This window comes from Dermacentor andersoni, chromosome 1 (genome assembly GCF_023375885.2).
Source record: "Dermacentor andersoni chromosome 1, qqDerAnde1_hic_scaffold, whole genome shotgun sequence".
Taxonomy (NCBI): Eukaryota; Metazoa; Arthropoda; class Arachnida; order Ixodida; family Ixodidae; genus Dermacentor; species Dermacentor andersoni.
In genome coordinates this window covers 137,415,119-137,429,470 of record NC_092814.1, presented here as the reverse complement: position 1 = coordinate 137,429,470, position 14,352 = coordinate 137,415,119, and the positions used below count along the sequence as shown (strand labels likewise).

The 14,352-nt window shown below is 45.9% G+C and overlaps 1 protein-coding gene across 1 annotated transcript; it reads left to right on the top strand.

Moving 5' to 3' along the window:
- Positions 1 to 11,679: 11,679 nt before the first annotated feature.
- LOC126543362 (uncharacterized) lies at positions 11,680 to 14,013 on the top strand. The gene is made up of 3 exons (XM_050190485.2): positions 11,680 to 11,715; positions 12,674 to 13,195; positions 13,889 to 14,013. The coding sequence occupies exons 1-2, from the start codon at positions 11,704 to 11,706 to the stop codon at positions 13,148 to 13,150; spliced, it is 489 nt and encodes a 162-aa protein (XP_050046442.1). The 5' UTR covers positions 11,680 to 11,703; the 3' UTR covers positions 13,151 to 13,195; positions 13,889 to 14,013.
- Positions 14,014 to 14,352: the final 339 nt, after the last annotated feature.

Below are 14,352 nucleotides of genomic sequence, written 5' to 3'. Positions count from 1 at the left end.
AGGGAAGCGCAGTAGAGGACGGCAGAAGACTAGATGGAGTGACGAAATTCGGGAAATTTGCTGGTGCTATATGGAGTCGGTTGGCGCAGGACAGGTGTAATTGGGTAACAGAATGGGCACCAAGAGAAGGGAAGCGCAGTAGAGGACGGCAGAAGACTAGATGGAGTGACGAAATTCGGGGAATTTGCTGGTGCTATATGGAGTCGGTTGGCGCAGGACAGGTGTAATTGGAGATCGCAGGGAGAGGCCTTAGTCCTGCAGTGGAGATGAATAGGCTGCTGCTGCTGCTGCTGCAGCTGCTGCTGATGGTGATGATTAACTACCACACCCAAATTTTCTGCTCCTCCACGCCTCCTGTCGCCCTAGCCTCCTCTGCTCTTTCATTGGCTAATCTGTGACACGTGGAAGCACGCGTCGTGCTTTTGTATATTTCTTTCTTTCCAGCGCGCTCCGACCGCCATTGCTGACCCAGTGCGACGAAAGTACGCGTAGACGGATTGATCGAGGGAGGTCGCGGGATAAAATCGCGGCCGCGGCGGAGGCATTTCGATGGGGGGCGATATGGTAAGGCGCCCGTGTCCCGTCCATTGGGGGCACGGTAAAGAACCACAGCTCGTCAAAATTAATTCGGAGTCCCCCATTATGGCGCGCCTATAATCATATTGTGGTTGCGGCACGTAAAACGGAAAAATCAATTTTTTCTCTGTGTTGTGTGGCTTGGCGGGGGGGGGGAGTTTTCCAGTTAAAGAGACAGTGCCTCCCTGCGAAAACTTGCAACGCAAAAAAATACAGACGCACGTAGTATAGAGGTATAAAATGAGCACCTCAACAAAAGTGCTACTGGTGCTAATGAGGTTTTCAGAACCTCTGTTCAGTTGTCCCATCAAGTTCTTTCTTGCGATCAAATTCCAACAAAAGTATCCTGCAGGCACGTAAATGAACCTACAAAACCACGTACACATATTTTCATGCAGTCAAAACCTGTAACTGAGGTAAGTACGCGCGTGTTTGAGCACACCGTGTGCATGCGTCGTGTTTCAGCAACACGAAGTCTCAACGTGCGGGCGTTTTACGCCTTAAATACTGGTCCTTTTCTCCATTTTTTCCGCACTTCCGACACGACAATATTCAGGCCAGTTACCGACTGACGAAACAAAACCTCGCCGCAAAAATTGCTCCGCAGGGTTGGACACCGTTGCCGTTGCCGTACACCGTTGCCGCGTGCCCTACACGTGCGAGTGAAAGCGCGAGGGCAGCCGACGATCGCAGCTCAATCTCGCCCGCGTCAAAAAGGACGAAAACGGAGAGGAAGAGCGCAGGTCTTCCGTCACGCACGAGGCACCTAACGTTGCGAAGCCCCAGAAGGAGGAGGGCAGGGAAGGGGGGGTGGTGGCATTGTACTCCGGCTGCAACTGTGCATGTGGCTGCTGCGCGCAGTCCCGTGGCCCTATCTTCAGAGCGATCTGCGTTGGGTGCAGAGTCTAGTTGCGGCGGGGGCTTGTAACTTGTGCGTGCCGTGTTCTCGGCGTTCACTTTGCGCTCAAGCGATAGACAGCACGAAGGACACTTCGCTCGCTGCTGCCGCCGCGTTTCCTCACGCCAGCGTTTCGACAGCGAGTGTCCGCGGTCATCGAGTGAAATGTGTCCATGTTGGCTTGTGTGCGCGGGACACCATGCTTGTTAATTTAGTTTGTGTGCCTACAAGATCTTGGGATCATGGCCTCGCATATCACAGCTACAAAAGGCCACAAAAGCGCTGCTGCGATATTTGAAAGCGACCGGATTGAGTCAGCGTCTGTGATCCGGACTGAGTGACCGACTGATATTTCCAGTGGACTTTCTCTCTCTCTTTTTTTTAATCTTGCCGTCCCCCTTTCCCTTTCCCCAGTGTAGGGTAGCCAACCGGGCTCAGTCCTGGTTAACCTCCCTACCTTTCATTTATCATTTTCTCTCTCTCTCTCTCTCTCTTGTGTGCCTAAGTTTACAAGTTTATACGGCCGATAAAACTACTATCCTTACTTCGTATAGCTGTCCACTATTTTCCATCGCAATCGATGCTTCGTCTTTGAGACAAAACTGCGACTTATCATTTTTTATTAACAGAAAAGGAAACGATGAGTGGATGAAAAGTTAACTTTGACGCCTATCAGGTCTGAACTTGCCACGTGCGCATTTCCCGCGTGCTTAACTGCCAATGGTCTCTTCATTCATTAAAATATTAAGCTAATTACAAATTTAACCCTAATCTAGTATTAATTGTACAGCTCAATAAAAAACAGTTCATTATCAGTATGCTCTTTGTAACTTGATTTCCTATTCGTTTGATATTGTCATACGTGGTGATGATTCATGTGGAAGAGCTGACGCAGCATATGTGAAATGTGTGCACAAAATTGTTTAAGAGGAAGCTTTAGCTCGGGCCTAACTCCGACGCCGCCTATTCAAATACATGTAAAACGCAACAACGTCTTTCTGAGATAACCCCTGGACCGATTTTAATGAGATCTGTTGCATTTGAAAGAGAGAGCTAAAGTCTAGTGACTGTTGGAGGCCGAATCTCGATTTAGGGCTTGAATTTTGTTAAACAGATTTTTATATATTCGACAGTTTGAAAAGAATAGAAGCACGAAGTTTACACATTCATAGATTTGCATCAAGAACAGATATCGCGGTTATGTAAACAGCATCCATTAGATCATTCAAAGCGGACAAATTTGATATGTCATTTTACATCATACCTGAATTTGTTATATTGGTTACAAGGGTTCTGCAAAAGCTGTATTTCCATTTTACTAAATTTCTTGAGATTCATGTGTAACATATCGATTTTGTCCGCTTTAGATGTACTATTCGATGCAATTCACAGAATCGTATTATCATTTTTCGTTGTTGAGTTACAGAGTTGTAAACTTGATAGTCTCGTTTCTTGAAAATTTTCGATTTTTGCCAATGTTTAATAGGCAACCACGGCAACCACAGCACATTTCGTGCTGTGGTTGCCGAGAAAAACGAATTCTCCTTTTACATGTATTCAGATAGGGGCACCCGAGCTAAAGCTTCCTCTTAAGGTGAAAGCCCTGGGTGTCTATGTCGGCGGTGCCCTTGTCAAAAGTGTATCGTGACTAAAGATGGTCGACGCAGCAAACAATAAAAACACGTCAAAAAATGCTTGAGGTCACATTTCTCAGGGAGGTTCCTGCAAACAAAGTAAAGTAGTGGATTTGAAAAGAACATTTGATGCATTTCGGCCTAGGGGGGAATCGAGCCCCGCCCTCCGGGGTGCGAGACGAGTACGCTTACCAGAAGCTACGGCTGCTCCACGACTCTGTCGTACTGAACGTGTGCCTAATGCGTGCCTGATTGCACGCGTCATGTCGCGGCCGGCTCGTTCACTTGTGCATGCATCAATGGGAATGAATGAATAAATGGTTTTTATTGGCGCAAGGGCCAGGTATGGCCAAAGAGCACCAGGCATCAATGGACGGCGCACGTGACGGTGCAGAGGAGGTGGCGCCACGTCATGAGTGCATAATATAAGCGCGTTGATGACGTTCTGAGGTGTACAAACAGTATGCTTTCGCATTCCCACACGTAAGACGTCTGGATTGTTTGGCGAATTTTAAGTTTAGTGATTTCTGTCGCGCCAGGTGTTGTTCTCGCGCCAGGTGTTGCACTGACGTCACAGTCGGAGCGGCGGCGGTTGTCGGCGGCGAACGATGGAGGGGCGTGCACTTTCTTGCGGCTCGCGAGGACAGCCGTGTCAGTACCCCACTGCGGAAGAAGCGCATGCCGCTGTATACCCCGATTGTATAACTTCATGCATTACCAAATGTGCAGGAGGCTTTCGCGTTCTTGTGTTACAAGAGATTAACACCCCTGCCGAACTTTTTTTTTTTACAATGCACATGAGACGAGGGGGTTACTACAGTTGTGTTATGCATAATTAGGCTCATGTACAGGGCTATTGAATACTATACCCTAGCTTGCTTTCACTGTGATTTCCTGTTTTCTGTTATAAGGCTAGTCCCACGTTTCCAATTGAGAGCACTGAGACATTGTGGAGACTTTGACAGGTCAGTTGATGAAAAATTATTGTAGGAAGATTGTCTACTTGATAACCTTGCTCGTTGAGGAAGCCTCTGACTTGCGGTCATACCTGCAGTCTATGGAGATGTGGTTGCCTACGCATCCAGATTTTTCCCCTTCATGCAGTGTCGAGTGAATCTGATTTTTGATCGAGATGGGAGGTGGCGTATTAAGGCACACCGAGTGCAAAACGAGTTGCCCTTCAGATAAGCCTACCAAATTTGTATATACGGGCTTTTCTGGTTTCCGTGTGCTATACTTTGCACAAGATGAACGTCCAGCTCAAGCTTAAAGTCCTCCGAATTAACCCCTATATCTATTTCCCGCCTTTATTGTGCCACAAATTGATCAATTTTCTTACAGAGAACCAAATCTTTGCTTCCTGTACCTGTCCGCATAGTGCTATTGGTTTGAACTATATTGCGGCATGGCTGTATTTACAAATACTCAACATTATTGCCATTTTTTTGTGGCATGAAATAATTTTTTCACTCATCATTACAGCTTATTATGATGCGCCTGGCAATCTTTAGGGATTCACCACTTATTACCATCCTTCCTTTTTCTCTTCTTTCTATTGCCCCACATCAGTCCCCTCCCTCCGCTCAGTGTAGGGTAGCCAATCAGAAGCTTTTCTGATTAACATCCTAGCTTTCTCTCTTTCTTGTCTCGCTCTCTCTCTTAGACTATGCAGTGAACCCTTATCAACTCAAAGTTGTACAAACTGGAAAAAAAATCGAGATAAAAGGAGTTTCGAGATAAGCGAAATCATGAAAATAGAAGCCCACTGGTCGAGCATAGACCCCATCTCCGGAGCCTTTCTGAAATGCTGCCAGTAATATTTTCCGTCAGTTTGGCTTGCACTGGCACTAGACATGTAGGCACCCCAGTCTACAGGTAACAACATTACTGGCACTGTGTCAAGATAGCATGCTTGGCGCAGAGTCAAGACGATTGGTTCTAATATTTAAAGCCAGTCGTCCTGGCATAACCGGTTCTAGATATTAAAAAAGCCGCCGCTGCTGCTTTCTGCGTTCCGCACACTTTCACTTCGAAAACCGAAACAGAACTGTGGAATGCCGCAAATGTCACGCCTTTAGCAGACGCGTACGAATGATTAGGAATTTACGCCTCACTGTCGCGCGAGCGTGAAGCGAGCGTTTTTATCAAGCCGCGATCTCGCTTAAACTCTGTCCGCTCGCATGCTTGCTTCTTTTGGATGCAGCGCATGGGGTGATTACGCCAGCTCAAGAGTGCCGATTATCTTGCGAATATCACGATTAATACGCTGTAACCACATCGATCAGTCCCTGACAGAGTACTAAATTGTCGTTCTGCTGCCAAGGCCTTTTTGCACAGTAGATAACTTTCATCAGATAAGCAATTAAGTTGAAATTCTAAATTATACTTTTTTTTCAGTGAGAAGAGGATTCCATAGTTGAAAACCTAATCATGTAGCAATAGGGTTGCTTCGTAAAGCATTCCAACAGTGACTGACGGAATCCATGAATAATGATTATAAATAGATATAAAAAATTAGGACCGAAGGCACATTGTTGGAACATATCTGAAGCTTTCCTGAAGTGGTGAGTTAATGCTGTAAAGGAACTGCGATGCCTACAATTGTCTTTATTTTCATGCTATAAAACGTAATACCCTATGCCACGTTTATGTTTATGGTGTCATGCAGCAGTGTTTTTGGGCTGTTCAAGTTGCCTGCGCGCAACATTTTACCTAGAACCCCACCATGGAATTCGTTTGATGGGAAATAAAGTCATTAATTAATTAATTAATAATTAATTCATTCATTCATTCACCGCACACGACACGACCTAAATCTCATGTTTATACTCGTACGTTCACGAGCTATGGTGAACTGCAAACACCAATTCAGTTGGACGCACATTGAGCGACGTAGACGCCTCGATGTGACGAGGACGAAGGCGATGATTGATGCTTGTCGAGGGATAATGGCGAGGAGTGGTGCAAGAATGGGGTAGCCCAAATATAAAAATTTTAGGGAAAATAAGGCTTTTGAATATTGTGCACTTTTCCAATAAGATGGCAGTTTGATTTAGAGATACACGTGAACTGACTACATATGCACAGGGTTTAATCCGCATTTGTTGATCGATTATGTAAAATAGAGATGCACTCACGGCTACAACCATGTAGGTCAGAATTAAACCAATCGGCCCGAAGTACGAAGAAACCCCGGGATCGATCTGAATAATGCTTCGCTTTAGAATCGAGTTATACTTGGTTAAAAAAAAAGAAAACCTCTGGCTAGACGCGCAACAAGAAGGCATGACCTCGTGACCAACCCATCGGTTCCCCCGAGAATAGGTACCAGCGTTTGCGCGGATACTAGCCAGATTCAACATTCACCAAGGACATAAGGGACACGCAGTGGACAAATACGCAACACGACTTTAGGAGCAATCAAAATATACTAGAAATAACGGTAAGGGCAGGACTGCGCAAGACAAAGGGTAGACAACTTAATATTGTCGACTGGGACCAATTCAGGAAAATAAGGGAGGAAGCCGCTGACACGACTCTAGGTATTGAGAAATGGACCGAAAAACTAAAGGGAGATGTGGCGGCAGCCACGAAAACGGTTCAGCCGGAAGCGCATTTAGAGAACGTAGACAATAAGCTTCTACACATGTGGGAAGCTAAGGTAGGGTTGCAGCGGAGATGGAATAAACAAAAACACAACCGGATGCTTCCTAGAAGGATATCCAAATTGAACAGGGACATAGAGCAGTACGTCCAGCAGCTATGCGGACAACAGTGGGAGGAAACATGCCACGACATGGAAAGTCTGATAGGAATGACAAAAACGTGGAACAACCTTTGATATTTGTTAGACCCGGACCGGACCAAGTCGGCACATAGGCAAAATACAAATCGGCTAATACAAGCGTACCGAGTGACAGAGCAGGACTTCCTCAAGGAAATCGAGAAAAGATACATCTCGCAAACGATGCCCGTCATACACTCTGACTACACAGAGAGCGGGCAAATGACAAATTAGACAACAAGATCCGCGAGTCAGAGGTCAGGGCAGCCCTACAGAAACTCAATACCAAGTCGGCACCCGGAATAGACGGGGTAACGAACAAGGCGCTAAGGAATTTTTACGATCACTAAGTTAACACAATACATTAACGAATGCTGAGAGGCAGGGCAGATTCCGCAGCTGTGGAAGGCGGCACAAATCGTGTTAATACCTAAACCGCGCAAGCAACTGCAGATTGAGAACTTGAGACCCATATCTCTCACTTCTTGCGTGGGGAAACTCATGGAGCACGTGGTCCTAGCGAGGATAACCACCTACCTCGAGGACTGGGACGCCCTCCCACCCATGATGATGGGATTCAGGAGAACCCTCTCAGCACAGGACGCTATGTTACAACTAAAACATCAGATCGTAGAATATCAGGGAAGGTCGACAAAGGCAATTCTCGGGTTGGACCTAAGAAAGGCCTTTGATAACGTAACACATGCAACAATACTAGATAGAGAAGGAGAACTAGGACTGGGAAAACGGAAGCACGATTACGTACGCAATTTCCTAACGGGCAGAAAGGCAAAGATCACGATAGCTGACCTAGTTTCGGAGGAGATCGAGATAGGCAGCGCAGGTATACGTCAAAGGGCTCAGTATTATCACCGGTGCTATTCAATCTGGCGCTAGTCGGGCTGCCAGCCAAGATACAAGAAATCGAGGGACTCAATCCTACCTTATGCACAGACGATATCGCCCTATGGGTGAGAAACGGAAGTGAAGGGCAAATCGAACAAATGCTTCAAACAGCGGTCGAAACAATCGAACGATATCTAGAGGGGACAGGGCTAACCTGCTCGGCAGAGAAATCGGAGCTGTTGCTGTACAGACTGACTCGCAGAGGTCGCAAAACAGGCAACTACAGGGAAGACCTCAGTTATAGAGAAGAGATATAGTTAAAGACGGCCGATGGGAAACCCATACCCAAGGTCGACAGGATCAGGGTATTGGGGCTCCTCATCGAAGCCAAGGGCAACAACGGAGAAACCCTCAGGAGACTGGAGGGAACTGTAGCGCAAATCATGAGGCTAATCAAAAAGATAGCAAACAAACACAGCGGGATGAGAGAGGAGAACACGATCAGGTTAATACAGTCCTTCGTCACAAGTAGAATAGTATACGTAGCGCCATACTTGAAATGGCAGGTCGCGGAAAAGATCAAACTAGAATGCCTCATTCGGAAAATATACAAACTAGCCATAGGACTACCGATCAGCACCAGCACGGACAAGTTGCTACAATTAGGCCTACACAACACGATAGACGAGCTCATTGAAGCGCAATGTACGGCACAATATGAACGCCTCTCTAAGACTAGAGTAGGCAGACACACCCTAGAGAGGTGTGTCTGCCTACTCTAGTCTTAGAGAGACATAGGTTACCACGCATAGCACGATGTCAAGGTGGACATCCCGAGAAAGACGAAGGAAACAATGGTAGTACCCCCCCCCCCCCCCATACTAAATAACATGCACCCAGGACACAATAAGGACAGACGATAGAACAGAGCGAAGCAGATACAGAAGAAATTTGGCACCGACAAGGACGCAGTCTTCGTAGACGCGGCTCGATACAATCGCAGGCGGGGGTTTACGGCATTCGTAATCGATAGCCAGAAACAGTGTAATACATGCGGACCCTACGCACCACAAGTAACAATACAGCGGAATAAGTATATCCATAGCGCTCGCAGTAGCTCAGACTAACACAACCGTGATAGTCAGCGACTCTCAGACGGCAGTAAGAAACTTTGCGAACGGCCGAATCTCCGCGGAGGCACTACGCATTCTTCTTGCAGGAGGTGAATATTGCAAAAGAAAGATATACATAACATGGACACCTGCTCACGCCCTCGCGGAGGACGGCAACAACGAGGAGGCACGCGACGCGACTCGAGGGCTTACGGACCGAGCCGCGGTCGCAAGTGACGCCCCGACACCCTCCGGACGTGACGGTGCAGTAAATGAGTGGGAGTGGGAGGACAGAATGACCACATATAATGACATCACCAGACACCATAGGTTACAGAGGCGCATATTCCCGCGACCTCACCCAAAATCGACAAATAAACAGTCTGTCGTATGGCGGCATTTACAAACTAGGACGCATCCGAACCCTGCGCCCTCGCACATCATATATCCGGATATATATCAAACGTAGAAATGCGACACATGTGAATCCAGAGCCACTCTGGAGCATATATTATGGGAATGCGAGGGATAGGTAACAATAACAAGAACGCAGCCTTCGCACGTGCTGGGAGGCCGCGCTGCTCAGTCCCGCCCTCGAGGATCAACTATGGGCCATCCAGCGTGTCGAGGATGCCGCCAGGACCCACGAACTCCTGGCCGTCACCTAGGCGGGGCCTTTGGCCCTCCCCGCCATCTCGCTGGGCACACAATAAAGTTATTTCCTCGTCCAGCGTGCCACACTAGCTTCATGACTTCTTGAAGAAGGTACGTATAACAATACATCTGTCACATGGTCCGGATTGCATTAAAAGATAAAATAGTGATATGTATTGCATGCAAAAGGCACCCACCCAAAGATTTCAGCGATTCAAAATGCTCGTTCAATTACCGAAATATGTTGGAGAGGGCGTTTCTGCAAGCGTGCCCCCGTTAAGGGTATTAGTTGATCGGCAGTGCCAACCTCTACGGCAAATGTCAAGCACATACTACGATATGTATGAATATCATAGGCACAGGTGTCATATACAGCAAGAAGACGTTATGAATCTAACAGTGGTTAACTTGAACACAACTGAATGCAAAAGGAACCTAGCAGTCCTCTAAGGTGCTGTGTGTTTGTGTAATGAGTACAAGTGATCGAATGGCAATTTTTAACACCAATTCGAATATGAATAGAACAGTGAATTGAGTCGAACATCTTTCGAATAGTTTGCGAATAATCAACTGTCTTCTCAATATTAATAGCAAGCAATTTTCACATCCTGGTATTCACAACAATAGAATGTTTTTGTCATTGCACAATATACTTTAAAGAACGCTTCAGTGAAGGAACAAATGGAGCATTAGAAACAAATAACTAAGCAGTTTGTTCGCAAATTCGGGGCTCTGCGGGACATACGCGGTCATACGCCAATACACATATAAAGTTTAGAAAAGGAGCCTTCGTGGCTGCAGACGTACATATTCCTGATTTAGGCACGAAGGTATGCACAGAGTGTAATAAGAAATATGTGCTGTCAGCGGCGATATAAGGGCGGAAAAAAGGCGCTTTTCCTCTAGTTCGAACGGTCACGGCAGATGGGGCCACCATTGTACAATGTGCGTTAAGGGGAAATGTATACGTGTACGTATAATCCGATATGAGCACACAGGTGCTGCGCCTTTAAATAGTATCAAAATATATTAACTGCCGAATGGCATATCTAAACAGCATTTTATTGCGAGTGACGGTGTTTAGCCGGAAACATCCCGCTGTCTGAACCACGCAGCGTGCTTCCCACTGTCATGTTCATTGTGTATTAGATGAAAGTTATCGCACTATTGTGTCAATTTGACGTTTGATTGTGTACAGATGACGGCGTAAGATATTCGACTACTATTCGATAACTATTCGCATTTTCAAATCGTGACTATTCATTTCGGCGACCTAATCGAATAGTGACTAATTGATTCCAGGATAAAATTGAATAGGACAATATTGGATTCATTGTTTTAAACACTCGAATATTATCACACGCTTACATTAACGGAGTCAACGCCGTTAAATGTTATGAGTGAAATCATTACTTGCTCCGAGTGATCTTATCGTAATTGTGACCGTTTCCTCCTGGATGGAAGGCACAGGACCGGGGAGCTTTTCACGAATAGACCCCAGCTGCGGTGACCGGGGGTTTTCTCTCTTGTGCGGACGTGTTCCGCAAGCGTCATCGTCCACGAGGATATGCCACATTCCGAGATGGTCCTGGTCGAGGAAGAGCCGGTGCCGCGGCTGATCTAAATCGAGCGCTGGCATGCTGCAGTCGCGCTCGAAGTGCGGGGTCTTTTGGTCGATTAATAATAATAAAAAAAGAAACGATGCGCCGCTCTACTTGATACTAGTGGCGATAACGGCATGATCTGCATAAGTATATCTACGGGAGGCCTGCCTACGCTAGAACACAATAACAGTAAATGAACAGAAAATGGTGCTCTATTTGTGTACTTTCGGGGTGGAACTGCGCAGCGTAACTGCCTTGGCTGCGCTGAATATGTCGCTGTTCGTTTTATATTTGCATATATATATTTAACCTGCAGCAAATACGAACAAAAATACGTCCGCGTGGTCTTTCAGTTCCAGAACGCCTGCGGAACAGTGAAATGATCGTAACTTCTTTTTTTGGCGAATCCATATTCATACGGAAGGTTATTCCAGCAGTTGGGACGAAAGGAGCGAGGGTTTTAAAATGTACGATGGGGTATTGACCAATATAACTCGCGGAATCGCCATATGTAAACGAGTCTCGGCAAACAGTATATAAGGCTGCAGCACTCGGCTTCAGGCAAGACAAGCACCAGCACCGCTGAGAAACAACGATGAAGGCTTTGGTGAGTTCAACCATGAGAAAGCGATTTTCTTGGTCATGATGATTGGAGGTGCAAGGAGTAAGCCCAACACGAGAAACCATAGACGCACTTGCAATATCCAGAAGAGCAATTTCACTACGTGCTCCCCATGATTACGATATTGGTATCAGCCAGGGTGTCGCTCCAACCTTAACGGGCGATGAAAAAGATTTCAGATTTAAGCTTGTAGGTAAACTAAAACCTGAAATCTGACCATGCGTGAATAGAAAACTGCATTTTCAACTGTTTTACGCTGTCGTTCTAGAATTTTAATCTCGAACTTTAGCAACACAGCAAGTTGTGTTGTTCTAGAAATCATGGTCAAAGGATTAACGTGTTGGAAAAGAACGGCAGCTTAACCTGCCGGAGTAGAGAGAAGAAGGTGGGGAGAACATGAACGCAGCGCTATCGCGGCCTAGTATCTACAGTACAGCTCTACAGCACGAGAATCGCGTTTTTGAACATTTCTGTATTGCCATTCAAGCAACGTACTTCGCCACCCCAGACAATGTGTTAACGAAACAGCGGCACAATCATCTTTGTAATACGGAACACACATTGTAGCACTTCCAAAAACCAGATCACCCCCGTCATCATCATGCAAACAGATTGTAATAGGTGTGCGATTGATTGGGAGAAGCCAACGAAATGCAATGTTGATCGGAAATGGCCTCATATGAAGGTTTCATTTTAGGAACAACATTTTGCAAGGTTTTTGAAACCTATGCGCAGTTCAGCATTGCTCGAGCCCTTGTCCTTGTTACAAGTGTTTAATAGAGCGCGTGCTCAACAGTTCTTTTTCTGCGTTATACAATAAAAATATGTAGTACCGTGGCTACATCGACTAAGATTAAGGACTGCATGAAAATACATCTCACAAGGGACAGCTTTATAAATTTAAAAGACCGTTTTCATGTATCGTAATTTTACCTAATTTCAGTGCGTCTCCGTTGTCTTCGTGGCGATGGTCATGAATGGAGTCCTCGCTGGCTTCCTTGGAGGTGGTGGATATGGTGGATACGGAGGGGGATACGGAGGAGGATACGGAGGAGGATACGGAGGTGGATACGGAGGTGGATACGGAGGTGGCTACGGAGGTGGTTTTGGTGGAGGCGTTGGAGGAGTCGGCGTAGGCAGCAGTGTGGTGCTTCTTAATGGTGGGGCTGCTGGAGGTGGAAAAGTGGTGGCTGGGCCAGCGTTCCTGGTGAAGACTGTGCACCACGTGAACAAAATTCACGGAGGAGGCGCTCTCGTGGCCCACAGTGGCATTGGCGGCTCTGGAGGAGGCTACGGTGGCGGTTTCGGTGGAGGATTTGGAGGCGGACTTGGAGGTGGATTTGGAGGAGGCTACGGTGGAGGCTACGGAGGTAGCTACGGAGGAGGCTACGGTGGCGGATATGGCCTCAAAGGCTGGTAGAAGAAATTGCAATAACTGGCCTTTATGGATAACCAACAAGATGTGGTGAGTGACGATATGAACACGAGTGCACCATTTTTTAAAACTTATGTTTTGATAGATAACAATTTCTATATGTTGGGAAACCAAAGCTGCTTGTGTACTGATAACCACAATTGTGCGAGCATGGCATGGTGGAAAACATTAGGTATTATAAATTTCCGTCTGAGAGGCAGGCCTGATTATGTATTCCCGTAGGTAATTCAGAATGTTAGGAAGCAAGATCTTATTAAGCAAGGAGAATGGATATTCCAACTTGATTGTAGTATATAAAATGTTTAGCTAATGTGCCTTTTGCTTTCTTTTGTACAAATGAGCCAGTACAATCAATAGGTTTCCTAAAAATCCTATTTTATACCTTGCTTCCCTAATGCACACAGCTGACGCTTACTAACCGGCGCGAAACTACATTGGTTACATTAGTGACAGCAAATATTTCCATTCAATACTACTTATGTAGTGGAAAACATATATTGTTGTTTCATTAGATTTCGGCGTACAAGATAAAATTCGAAGATGACAAACTACTCCGTAAGCAATCGCTAGGACTCCTTTCAAACGCAAACTTCGACTTGGGGAAGTAAAATCTGACACCTGTGCATTTAAGAAGTCTCAAGTATTCCCGTGCTTTGTCATGCGTATATCAGAAAAGAAGTTGCATGATTAGTGCTACATGCGCTTTATTTAAATTTTTTTCAGTATCAGCCTCCATGTCCCCACGTTGAAGGTCGCCAGAAGTGCAGCAGTCTTCGAATATCTCTTGAAATCTGGTCAATGTAATTTGTACACGCTCTGTAAATAAAACCATTTTTTGATAAACAAAACGTTTGTTGAATTTTTTTCCAACTGATTGTCTGTAGAGATCTGCAAGTTAAAGTGGCGTGACATACAAGATTGAATAATGTCAAGTTTTATCTAGCGATCCGTTCTGGCAAAGAATTGAAGATATCGAGAAACTTAGTGGGGCCTGGGTTGTATAGAAATATTTCTTATATACGCGCGTCACTCTAGAAGGTCTTACCGGCAGAACTGTGATACTATCCTGTAATAGATACACTCTGCATTTGTTCAACATCTGAGTTACACTCCAACGCTGAATTTGCCTAAGGCGCTTGCATAGGCTTCTGAGCGAAACAAAGAAGTGGGATGCCGCCCAGACCATA